This window comes from Schistocerca serialis, chromosome 10 (genome assembly GCF_023864345.2).
Source record: "Schistocerca serialis cubense isolate TAMUIC-IGC-003099 chromosome 10, iqSchSeri2.2, whole genome shotgun sequence".
Classification (NCBI taxonomy): domain Eukaryota; kingdom Metazoa; phylum Arthropoda; class Insecta; order Orthoptera; family Acrididae; genus Schistocerca; species Schistocerca serialis.
In genome coordinates, this window is record NC_064647.1 from 177,395,385 (window position 1) to 177,408,784 (window position 13,400).

Consider the following 13,400-nt stretch of genomic DNA (forward strand, 5'->3'; position numbering starts at 1 on the left):
ATGCAGGGTGCTAGTGGTACAGATACTGTGATCGTTGGTATCTTAATATCAACACACTTCAGTGTGTTAGTTGTTTCTCTGTATAACAGTCTTCCTACAAACATGTCACAGAATTTACTACCGCATGTTTTCTGCACAGTCATAACTGCACCACTGAGAGGACGACACCTGCCAATATACTACATGTGCAAACAAAGTTGACACTCGGCGTGATGGCTGAAGGGAGCAACAGTAAAGGCATTTCCCATTTATAGTTGATCCCATCAGCCACCGCGCTGACTGTCAACTTTGTGTGAGTAATAGGCGAACTGTTTTATGTCCATGCATCCACACTTCAACACATGACATGCTGCTCAGAGAAAGGTAAGCATGAATGGCTTTGCCACATGTATTTGGAGGAACTACAAAACCTAGAAACATACTACTCCTAAGAGTTATAATTAACTGTTAATGGAGTAAATATTGATGTAATGTTGTTCAGTAAATTGTCCCGAGTCTCCAATTAAAGTATCTGAACTTATACCCATTACACCGTATTTAAAGACTGAAGCTAGTTTTTTATTATTGTTTTTCATGTTTAGACGCAACTGTATATTCTTTTATACTTTCTCTGCCCAGACATCAGTTTCTCTTTTTCAGAATGAGCTCTTCATCCTACCCTCACACCAAGTGATTCAAGTCTTTGGGTTTTACTTCCTCACAAACTGCCCAGTCATGAATTTTCTGCCTCAAAATATTGAATTTTACATTTGTGTTATCTCTGCTTCAAATCCTCTCTTACTGCTGATCTATTTTATTATTCCAATTTTATCTTTGCTGCAAGTTTTGTAGAACTTGATAAATTGTCTAGTTCTCTTGTGGATTGATTCAATGTTTCTCTTTAAAATGTGTATTTTAACCTCATAACATACTCTGATTTGATGATCAAGATCTAGTGTCATAGTTTTGTGCATTTTGAAATATATATTTCATTGTAAATGTCTTTTGCCTGTCTAACGACTGTTTGCATTTTGCAATTTCTATGAAAATGCTGTGAGACGAAGCCGCCATTTCGATGGGCTTCAATAACTTTTCTGATGTCTTGACCAAACTTTTTATATTTCCAAAATCAACTTATGCATTTTGACATTTCATCATTTTCAAATGCAGAGCTATGCCAATCATATAAAACTGTTCATTATAGACATTGTACCTCATGAATATTCTCACGATTGAGAATGTTGAACCTAGTCTCTTAAATTATTTCACCAAAATTTAGAGAAATTCGCTGCATTTTTCTTTATATTATAGAGGTACAAACGCCAAATATGCATTGTTTCTTTCCAAATGAGATGTGAGTAGTTACTCTCTCTGGTGCCTTTTTATGAATATCTACTTGTTTTTTGTGGTGTTTGCATGTCCCAATACAGAATCACTGGACCGTATGTAAGCGGTAAGCAGATTACCATAATATTAGTTCTTTGTAATTTCATTGAGTGATATGTTCTAAGCTTTGATTTCTTCAAGTTTTCAACTATTTTCCTGAGATACAGTTGCATACTAATGGAGAGACTCTACCACCTTCTGTCGAAAATTATTCTTAAAGTTTACTTTAGATTTTGCACCATTTAGCATTTCTCTAAAAATTACATTTGTTTTGAGGCTTAGGCATTGAGTCTTAAGATTTTTGAAGGTACACTGAGGCAGTAAATTTTTTTTGGTTTCTTAGAAGTGGATTCAAAACAAACATATTCTGGACAGTTTTTGCTTGTTTATTTACACTACTCCATTACACACTATTTGCAATGCTACATGTATATACTTTGTGTGTGTGTGTGTGTGTGTGTGTGTGTGTGTGTGTGTGTGTGTGTGTGTGTGTTTGTGTGTAGTGTAATGTTTGCACTGTATGATGATGATGATGATGATGATGATGATGATGATGATGATGAGAGAAGGGAGAGGGTGAAACTTGATGCCAGAACATAGCCTGCACCTGTAAAATAGCATTAATGGGTCCGCCAAGCTTAATGTCCCCATCCGCCTGACGGATCTCCATCTCCAGTGTCACATGCCCTCATTTCATGAGACACTGCGGAGAGTTGGGTATTTAAACAATAATGTTGGTGCAAAGCCTGGTGATAAGAACTCTTCAAACAATATTTAATAAAAATTAAAAGGCAGTCTTGGGCACATTTAGACATTTTTTAAAAAATGGTGACCAGTTTCATTCATCATACCATACTCTGGAGTAGCAGTAAAATTAGAGCCTTAGAGGCATTGCTGAACAAGAACTGTAAGTTAAATCTAACAAAATATCAGCAGCAATTAATTGAAGATATATGCAATGGTGGAAAGTGTAGGGTGGAGAGATGTACCAGAAACACTATGTTCAAGGCATAGATGTCGACTACTGGTTGGTGTAAGGAAGCTACTGGTCAAGTAGAAGAGGTTCAACCAGTCCCCCTCCCCCACATCCCCACACTGACTTCTGCCTGAAATCAATAAAGACAATCACAGCCAACGAGAGACAATGCGCAGAGAAGTGTGACGAAAGTTCTGTATCTATGCGATTATATTACAAAATATAAGTACAAACATCATAAAGTGAAAACAGAATTTACTGTTGTACGAAGTAGTTTACCGAAAACACTATAATTAACAGTGAAGCAATGATAAAAAGTTCTACAAAAAGTGGCTGGCCCCTGTGGGGACCTGATCTTATTATGCGAGTCGTAAGACCAGCAAAGAGGCTCCACAGGTAACCAAGGTGACGGCGTGCAGGATGTCTACATGTACTGTCTGGAGAGACCAGAGATGATGTGCCATGGACTAGGTGCTGAATTTCAGAAGGCGCGGAGAGCTTGTGTATCACTTGGACACTGGCAGCTGTAAAAGACGCCATCTCGAAGCAGTCACGTAGCGAGTCGCAGGACCATTTCAGTATTTTCTGGCAATTCATCACATGTGGAAGGCATGTTTTATAGACGACGTCGCCTGACTGATACATCCCACAGGCTCGCCATGTCTTCCTTTTTGTGGCACCTCTTTGGTCTCTGCAGACAGAACACAGTGACATTCTGCACGCTGTCACCTTAGTTACCTATGGTGTCTCCTCGATTATCTTCGCTGGTCTTACTCGTCGCATAACAACATCAAGTCCCTACAGAGGGCAGCCATTGCTTGTGTAACCTACCACTGCTTCATTGTTATAATATTAATCATAGCATTTTTGGTAAACTAATTTACATAACAGTAAATTCTGTTCTAATTTACACTGTTTCTACTCCTATTTTGTATTGTAATTACATAGATATGGTACATTTGTCACGTCTTTCTGTACATGGTATCTCAGTGGCTGTTACTGAAGTCAGGTGGAAGATGGGGAGTGGAGCCTCTTCTGTTTAACCCATAGCTTCCTTACTCTAACCAGCAATAGGCATTCATGCCTCACACATGAGTTTCATGCTTCTTGTCACTGTCACCGTATCTACCTTCCGCCTTTGGGCTTATCTTTAGTTGATTAGGTTCGCCCGTGTCTAGGGGTAGCATCCTTGGCTTCTAATGAGAACGATCTAGGTCCCAGGCCAGAACTCAGCCATTGCATAACTTTCCAATAAAAATAATCAGCAACGGCCGCAGTCACCCTCGTTCTGCAAGTGGCCTTGTCGAAGAGAACGGAGGAGTGGACAGACTTTCAGGACAACCTCTTGTCCTTTGGGTGGGAAACTGCCCCTAAAAGGTGGAAGAACCAACAAACGATCAATGGCATGAGGATGCAAAAGGCAGTGGAAACCACTGCATTAAAGCCACATAATGTGTATCCAGAGGACATGGGGCCTGTAATTCAAAAAGTCTCTTGAAGATCCCCATTGGCAAAATATTCTGGACTAGCCCACATTTGGATCTGGGACTGCCAAGGGGTAAGTGACCACGAGGAAAAGTTTGAATAACCAACAAAAGGATAATGTTTTACGAGTCAGGGCATCAAACATTAAAAGTCTGAACGTGGTAGGGAAGCTAGAAAATGTGGAAAGTGAAATGCTTAGGCTCAATCTAGATATGGTGGGGACAAGGACTTTGTGGTCAGACAAATGTAGGGTAATATCAACAGCAGCAGAAAATGGTCTATGGGGATAGGGCAGAGAGTGAACTACTGTGAACAGTTAAATGATACGGTTGTTGTCATCTGATTCAACGGCCAATGCGAGCAACGATAGTTCCTGTGTATGTGCCAATGTCGCAAACAGCAGATGAAGACATAGAAAAAGTAATTGAGGATTTTGAACAGGTAATTCAGTACGTAAAGGGATATGTGGTACTCTAATAATCACGGGGGACTGGAACGTGGTTGTAAGGAAAGGAACAGAATGAAGAGTTATGGGATAATATGGGCTTGCACACTGCAATGAGACAGGAGAAAGACTAATCGAGTTCTGCAATTAATTTCAGCTAGTAATAGTACTTTTTTCAGTAGTCACAAAAGGAGGAGGTATACTTGGAAGGGATCCAGAGACACGGGAAGGTTCCAGCTGGATTTCATCATGGTCAGACAGAGGTTACAAAATGAGATATTGGATTGTAAGACATACACAAGAGCAGATATAGACTCAGATAACAATTTAGTAATGATGAAGAGTAGACTGAAGTTTAAGAGGATGAACCAAGAGAATCAGTTTGGAAGGAAATGGGATACTGAAATACTGAGGAATGATGAGACACGAGACTGTGATAAAGAATATCAAAGCATGCAGTTCAATTGAAAAGGTGTGAATGTCTCTAACAACGGCAATGACTGATGATGGACACAGAAATACAGGTACAAGGAAGGTAGCTGCATAGAAATAATGGGTAACAGATGAAATACTTCAGTTAATCAATGAAAGAAGGAAATAAAAAATGTGAAGGGGGAGCAAATGGCGGGCAGCCAAGGCTAAATAGCTGTAGGAAAGGTGTGAAGAAATGCAAATACAGGAAATTCAAAACAACCTTCAGTGAAATGTAAAGCAATGGCGATAATATTAAGAGTGCAACTGGAATACCACTGTTAAATGCACAAGAGAGAGCAGATAGGCAGAAATAGTAAATTGAAGGGCTCTGTGATGGATGTGTCAGAAGAAGAAGTTGGAGTAGACATAAATGACATATGAGTTCCAGTATTAGAGTCAGAATTTAGAAGTTCTCAGCAAAACTTGAAGTCCGGTAGAAGAGATAGATATCATTCCTTCGAAATTTCTAAAATCGTTGGGGGGAAGTGGCAACCAAATGATTATTGATGTTGACATGAAGAATCTATGAGATTAAATATGTACCATCAGACATTAGTAAAAATATCATCCACACAATTCTGAAGACTGCAAGAGTTGACAAGTGTGAGAATTATCGCACAATCAACTTAACAGCTCATGTATCCAAATTTATGACAAGAATAATGTTCAGAAGAATGGAAAAGAAAATTGAAGATGTATTCGATGACGATCAGTTAGGCTTTAGGAAAGGTAAAGGCACCAGAGAGCCAGTTCTGACGTTTTATTCGATGATGGAAGCAAGGCTGGAGAAAAATCAAAACACACTGATAGAATTTGTCGCCTTAGATCAAGCAATTGACAATGTAAAATGGGGCAAGATGTTTGAAATTCTGAGAAAAATAGGGTTAAGCTATAAGGAAAGACGAGTGATATACAACATGTACAAAAGCAAGAAGAAACAATAAGACTGAAAGACCAAGAACGAAGTGCTCAAATTAAAAATGGTGTAAGAGAGGCATGCACTCCTCCACCCCTTCTGTACAATTTCTACAGCGAAGAAGCAATTATCGAAATAAACGAAAGCTTCAAGAGTGGGATTAAAATTTACTGATCACATTGCTACACTCGGCCAAGGTGAAGAAGAATATTACAGGATCTGTTGGATGGAATAAACAGTATGATGCGTACAAAGTATGGATTGAGAGTAAACTAGAAAAAGAGAAAGACAAAGGTAAGGACCTGTAGCATAACTGAGAATAGTGAGAAACTTTAAGTCAATATTGGGATCACAAAGTAGACAAAGTTAAGGAATTCTGCTACCTTGGATGCCAAATAACCCATGAGACTGAAGCAAGGAGGATATAAGATGCACACTAGAACTGGCAAAGAGGGCAATTTTGGCCAAGAGATGTCTATTGGCGTCCAATATAGGCCTTAACTTGAAGAAGAAAGTTCTAAGGATGTACCTTTGGATCACAGCATTGTACAAAAGTGTATGATGGATAGTGAAAAAACCAGAAAGGAAGAGAATTGAAGTGTTTGAGATGTGGAGCTACAGAAGAATGTTAAAATTAGGTGGACTAACAAGGAATGAGGAGGTTCACCACAGAATCAGTGAAGAAAGAAGCATGTGGAAAACGCTGGCAATAAGAAGGGACAGAGTGATAAGACTTTTGTCACAACAACAGGAATAGCCTCTGTGATGGAAGAGGGGGCTGTAGAGGGTAAAAACTGTAGGGGAAGACAGAAGTTTGAATGCATACAAATGATTGCTTACATATGTTGCAAGCGTTACTCTGAGATGAAGAGGTTAGCGAAGGAGAGGAATTTGCGGCAGGCCGCATCAAACCAGTCATTATGACTCAAAAAATTGCTATTGGTTTTTTTAGTAAGTCACAATTCGTGTTTAGATATCCCTTCGAGTCTCTGATTTTACTCCTATTGCAGAGTATGTCTGATGATGACCTAAAAAATATTGAAACCGGTCATCGCTTTTAAATAAATGTGTATATGGATCATGACAGAATTATTTTTCTTATTAAAAATTAAGTCTTTGGCCTAATGCGAGCTTTATTTTAACAAATTTAACAAAAACACACTACCATTGTGTTCGGTCCCCGAGGCAATTGTATTACATAGTCAGTGTATTACAAGTATATTCTAGTTTATAATTATTAAATACTGTACATTAAGTAATGACTCTAGTCAGCACTGACACAATGAACAAATTTATTGTGTAATTCTATTAGTGATAGAGTACGACTTCCTTATACATATAATCATGTATGTGTGATACGGACCGTACAGGTTGACATCAGGGCACTGGAGCTAGCGTTGAATAAGCATTTCCAACAGTAACGTTTGTTTGATGTAGGAATTTGAATGTTTTCATGTTTTGCCCATGAAATATATTTGGAAGGTAATCCACATCGTAAATTATTCAGGTTAGTTATGATGGAGTGGGAAAGTGTGTGAATCGACATAATGTGACTTCCTACTACTATCCAGATAATTCATTTTCTTGAATAAGCTGCTTCTCAAAGTCTCCTATTACTAGGAATTTCAGTTCTCTTGTATCATAAGTTTGGTGCAGCTAGCTGATGATGGCTGTCCCCCACAAAACTTGTTATTTCACTGGGAACAAATGGTGGCTCTTAGTGCCAACACATCTTATCGGGCTTTATCTTTTATCCTTGAAAGAAATCAAAATTAAAAACTGAATCATATGAAGATAACTGATAGAATAACTCTATGTAAAAATTATTGGTGTGAGAAGAAACAAGAAATTTGAAGGTTTTTTTTATATTGCAGTCAAAAGTGTTTGTATGGTGCACATGTTGCTGGGTGTGATCTGGTCTTTAATTTTTATAAGAAGTTTTGTAACCATGATTGCATTTTGAAATATTTTTATGCCCTGAGTGACCAGTTTTGACTGGTCTAACTGTCATCTTCGGATGAAAATATTTTAACATACGATCTTGGCTGCAAAAATTGTTATTTATCACTAGTGTATGTTTGAGTATACAAAAATTTAGGTGAGTAGAATTTCATATTTTCTGGAATAATCTTGCATGACCAATTTATAACAAAGGAAAGTTTGAAAATATTTAAATGTTGTTAACCTATTTCAATCATCTACAGGTGCTTGTAGACAGCGAAAAAGACTCTGACATATTGTCTGAGCTGGCGGGCCAGATAGAAAATGAACGCCGTCTCATCATTGTGTCGTTGAGGGAAAATAAAGGCTTCAACGACACTTTCCAAACATCTGACATCAGCGATGACAGTTGGAATGAGCTTCTGGATGTCAAAGTCAGGCTGAACGGGGACCGCTACGAATGCCGCCTGCGGGACCAGATGGCAGATGTCGATGCCCTGAAATCGCTTCTGGACGGCAAGCCGACACTCTTGCTGGCTCTGGCGCAGCTGTCACAGCCTCTGAGGATGGGCCGGGAGCTGGAAACGCTCCCTGCCTACTATGTGCCCAGGAAACTGGTGGACCGTCGCCTGGTGACAAACAAGTTCTTCTCGTCTCTGGGGCGCTGGGATGTGTGCGTCATCGACAGCGCATCCTATGGGGCACTGTCATGTAAAATAGGCATACATTCAGTCACGAGTTTTGCACAGATGAAAAGTTGGTTCCGCACTCAATCCAAATTCGATTGGCCACTAATTGTGTTAACTGAGGAGCTGGAGAGTATTCGTGAAGCTGCCAGAACATGGCCAGTTTTGAAAATCTACGTATTACAGTTTTCTAACGAGGAATGGAAGATTGTTTACTATTTTGGGCATCCTGACAGGATTGGAGGGCACAGAATCAAGCAGAAGGTAGAGCAGTATAAGGCATTAGACACTGCGAGCAATACGGTAATTGTAGAGGGGAGGCCCGGAGTGGGCAAGTCGAAGGTGCTGTCACATGTGGCGGAGCAGATAAAAGGAAGGGACCCTGCCTGCTGGATACTGAGAATTAATCTGTTGGAGTTTTACACAGTTTTAGATGACAGTGGCAGTTCTGTAGAAGACATCTTGAGGGCAGCAGTCTTTAACAAGGACGAGCTGGCCAGACTGGAGTGCGCACTGCTTCGCCACAGCCTGCTGCGGTCCCCGCGAGTCGTCTGCCTCGTGGACGGCTTCGACGAGGTGTGCCCGGATTACGTCGACAAGTGTATCGAAGTGCTGCCTCTCGTGGCACCACGCAAGGGAAAGCTCCTGGTGACGACGAGGCCAGCAGCGTTGAAGGTCTTGGAGGCGCGGATGGGTGTGTTGGCACTCTCGCTGGAGCCTTTCAGTGACTCAGAGCTGAAAGAATTTTTCACACTCCACCCGCTGAGGGGAAACATTCCACCCATCGCCGGTCTCAACAAGAGCTTAAGGGATCTTCTGAGAATCCCTCTCTTCGCCGAAATGTTCGTAAATCTGTCACAGGAAGTAGCTGAGACATGGGACATTGTGACTCTGTACGAAACTTTCTTCCGAAATAACTTCAGAAGGCTTTACGAGGAGAAATTCTGTCAAAACATTTCCGTTCCCGGGAAGAAGGCAGAGGTCGTGGAGAAGCAGGAGCAGCACGAGGCACAGTTGATGGCTCTCGCAGAATCACTTCTGTCGCACATTGCGGCTGTACCGACAAAGCTGTCGTTCGATACGGACTACTTTGTGAAATCTGGAATCGTGTACCAGTTCACCAACGGGAAACCCGCATTCCTGCACAGGACCTTCGCCGAACACTTCCTTGCCAAGTTGTGCTTCGTCACAGATAGAAAACAGTTTCGTGCGAGGATGTACCGCAAGGCCTACGTGAACAAGAGACTGGAGTTCTTCCTGGAGTCTTTCGACCGGAGGGCAGCGAGGGGCCTGCCACTGTTGGAGGCGCTGCTGGATGGCGACGAGAGCAAGATGGCGGCGCTGCTGGACGAGGGTGCCGACGTCGGGCAGGCAGACGCGTGCGGGCGCAGCGTCCTGCACCTGGCGGCGGCGCGGTGCCACCTGCCTTTGCTGCGGCGGCTGTGCAGGCGTGCGGGGGTGGGCGCGCTGTCTGCGGTGGACCGCCTGCTCGGGTGGACGCCGATGAGGTACGCCGCCGAGGGTGGTCGCTGGGCCGCTGTGAAAGCACTGCTGGAGGCGGGAGGTGACGTCCGACAGCTGGGGGACTTCCGCTTGATACTGCACGATCCTGCAAAGCTGCTGGGCGCCTTCGAACGGGGCGGATACTGGGCCCTGTACCAGCACATCTTCTCGCTGAACAATATGTCGTGGAAAGCCAAGGCAGCGTGGAAGGGCTTAGGTAATCAAATGCAGGTAAATAAAAAAGTATGTAATTGTAACTAACATAAATCTTTCTGGCATATTAAAAATGTGTGCACGCTGGGACTATAACCCAGAACCTTTGTATGTTGTTGTGGTCTTCAGTCCTGAGACTGGTTTGATGCAGTTCTCCATGCTACTCTATCCTGTGCAAGCGTCTTCATCTCCCAGTACCTACTGTAACCTACATCCTTCTGAATCTGCTTAGTGTATTCATCTCTTAGTCTCCCTCTACGATTTTTACCCTCCACGCTACCCTTCAATACAAAATTGGTGATCCCTTGATGCCTTAGAACATGTCCTACCAACCGATCCCTTCTTCTAGTCAAGTTGTGCCACAAACTCCTCCCCAATTCTATTCAATACCTCCTCATTAGTTATGTGATCTACCCATCTAATCTTCAGCATTCTTTTGTAGCACCACAATTCGAAAGCTTCTTTTCTCTTCTTGTCCAAACTATTTATCGTCCATGTTTCACTTCCATACATAGCTACACTCCATACAAATACTTTCAGAAATGACTTCCTGACACTTAAATCTATACTCGATGTTAACAAATTTCTATTCTCTTCCTTGCCATTGCCAGTCTACATTTTATATCCTCTCTACATCGACCATTATCAGTTATTTTGCTCCGCAAATAGCAAAACTCCTTTACTACTTTAAGTGTCTCATTTCCTAATCTAATTCCCTCAGCACCACCCGATTTAATTCGACTACATTCCATTACCCTCGTTTTGCTTTTGTTGATATTCATCTTATATCCTCCTTTCAAGATACTGTCCATTCCGTTCAACTGCTCTTCCATGTCCTTTGCTGTCTCTGACAGAATTACAATGTCATTGGCGAACCTCAAAGTTTTTATTTCTTCTCCATGGATTTTAATACCTACCCCGAATTTTTCTTTTGTTTCCTTTACTGCTTGCTCAATATACAGATTGAATAACATCGGGGAGAGGCTACAGCCCTGTCTCACTCCCTTCCCAACCACTGCTTCCCTTTCATGTCCCCAGACTCTTATAACTGCCATCTGCTTTCTGTACCTTTGCATTTTGTGGGTAAATACTTTACCTGCGGGAGAAAAAGGTGGCACTTGTGCGACAAGTGAACTACTGATTTTTTTCTCAGTTCCTTGGCCAAGGTCACTACAATACAGCTCATGACGAATCACTTGGGCCACTAGCAAAGAGATTGCACTAGATCCTTAAATGACATCAAATGTTTGAGTGTCGTCTCAGAAACTGGTCGTATTGTGTAAGAGTATGGAAAGTTAAAATATTGTGAATCTCAACATGGTTCTCTAATCAGTTCCTTCAAAAACCCACTTTTTGTAAAATTCTAAGGGGCACATAATAATAAAGCTAAGGATCTCTACTTTCAGAATTGGATGCAGTTTATCGTAGAAATCGTAAAAATGCATGATAAAAGTTTTCAGCAAGCTCTTTTACTTTTTGAATTATTCCAGTTTTTTGAAATTTTAGAAGCACACAGTATTAAAGTTATACTTTGGAATCAGGTTAAATTCATCATAAAACATATGATAGGCGTTTCCATGAAGATACCTAATCTACTTTTTCAGTTATTGAGAAAAAACCAATTTAGCTTTAGAGGACGTCGGGGAGACGTTGTCCCCCACTCCACGCGACTCTCCGTCATTATCGGAATGTTCAGATGCAGGCTCTGCTGCTGTCATAAGGCGCCGTCACGGATACTACAGTTTAAACCCCAGCGAACTCAGAACGGTGAAGATTTTGAAATCACCTGTCCCCAATCTCGCCTCTGTGATCCCAGCCACATTCGACTCCCCAGGATGAGTTGGCATGTCTCTTATCACTTCGTTCTATAGATGGTCCTGAGTGGTCATCCCAACATGATATAATGCGTGAACTCTCCTGGTATTTTTCCAATCTGTGCACTAGAATGGCATCAGACAGTACATTATCTGCTGATTTGACTTCCCTCCTTGATGGTGTTGTTCACTAAGTCTCTATGAGTTTTTGACAGCCTTCACCGTAATGAGGTATCTTAACATTGTAGTTCGCTCTCCTTCACGCAAATTTCCGTGTTTAGATGGGCTTTGCAAAGAATTATTTGTTCGGTTTTAGCCTGTGATAGGAGATATGATAACATTCTTGGTGAATGAAGTGGTGTCAAGGTACACAGTCCGCCCTCATGTAAGGTCGGAAAAATTGTTTCAGTTCTACAAAAGACGGGACGTCTGTCCATGGATCAGGTCTGACTGATAATGGTACTCAATATTTATTATAAAATCGTAGTGATAAATAGCAGTTTTTAGGTTTTGATTGCTGGCATTGCCGCGTGTTATCAAAGTTGTCTCCCAGGTCGTACTCTCCTGACTACCATTGTTGAATGTCGTGATCTCATTTCGATTGGTTCCAATTTTCCTGTGTTGGGAGCTTTACATTTCACTGATTCTATCATGCATTTGACTGAGTTAGTCATGATTTTCTGACTGGTGTTGGTTTTAATGATACTGCAGAAACGGAACTTCACCTCTCTACTTACTGGTATTCAGGCATCTACTGATGTGATCGGTCGTTTTACTCCACACATAGAAATGTGTCGAGGTGTCCCACAGGGGAGTCCTTTATCTATGTTATAATTTGTGCTATTTTTGGAACCCTTATTACGAACCATAGCTGCTCGATTGGGTGGACGGTCGTATTTGGGAGAAAGGTTCATCGTTCACGCATATGCCGATGACGTTATGGTACTTCTTTTTCCTCATGACAACTACTGGTGCTCGATTACATTTTGGATACATTTTGTCATCTTGCAGGAGCATAGAGTACCGATCGGCAGTGTCGGTTAAACAGTTGGCTGGAATGTGACACAGTTGACATTCCATGGGCTGTGGCGGTCGCCCGCCATCCATTGTTGGGTGTTACAATCGATCGTTGTCTGCCGGGAAGTGCCTCACTGACAGGATTGAAGGAGCGATCCTTCAACACAAGCGTTGCTCTCTCGTTACTTTATGGGATTTGGATCTTGGAAAGTTATGTGTTGAACAAAACCCATTTTTTCGGCCAAATTTTTCGCATTCCTGCAATGATGTCCTGGGAGCTACAACGATTATCGAGCAAGTTTATCTGGCGAAACTCTATTCTCCATGTGCGCCGTGAGGTTATCGTGAGATCCCAGCTGATGAGAGGTTTGGCCCTCCCTGATGTTCGGGCCAAGGCGTCTGCTTTATTTTTTCGATGTACTGTTTTAATGTGTCTTTGCGTTCCTCCGTCACTTACAGCATGCCTTCTTACCTTTCTCCGATCTGTGAACTTAACCCCTTCAATAAATGTTGGTAAAGTAAATAATAAATTAAGACATATTCGTGAATTGTTTCTTGATGTCAG

General features: G+C 41.6%; 1 protein-coding gene across 1 annotated transcript in view; it reads left to right on the plus strand.

The window, feature by feature from the left end:
* The window catches only part of LOC126424805 (uncharacterized), a 71,597-nt gene that overhangs the window by 36,084 nt on the left and 22,113 nt on the right, over positions 1–13,400 (plus strand). The window contains exon 4 of the mRNA XM_050087596.1: positions 7,866–10,022. Coding sequence (XP_049943553.1) covers positions 7,866–10,022 — 2,157 coding nt within the window. The remainder of the gene's footprint in view (positions 1–7,865; positions 10,023–13,400) is intronic.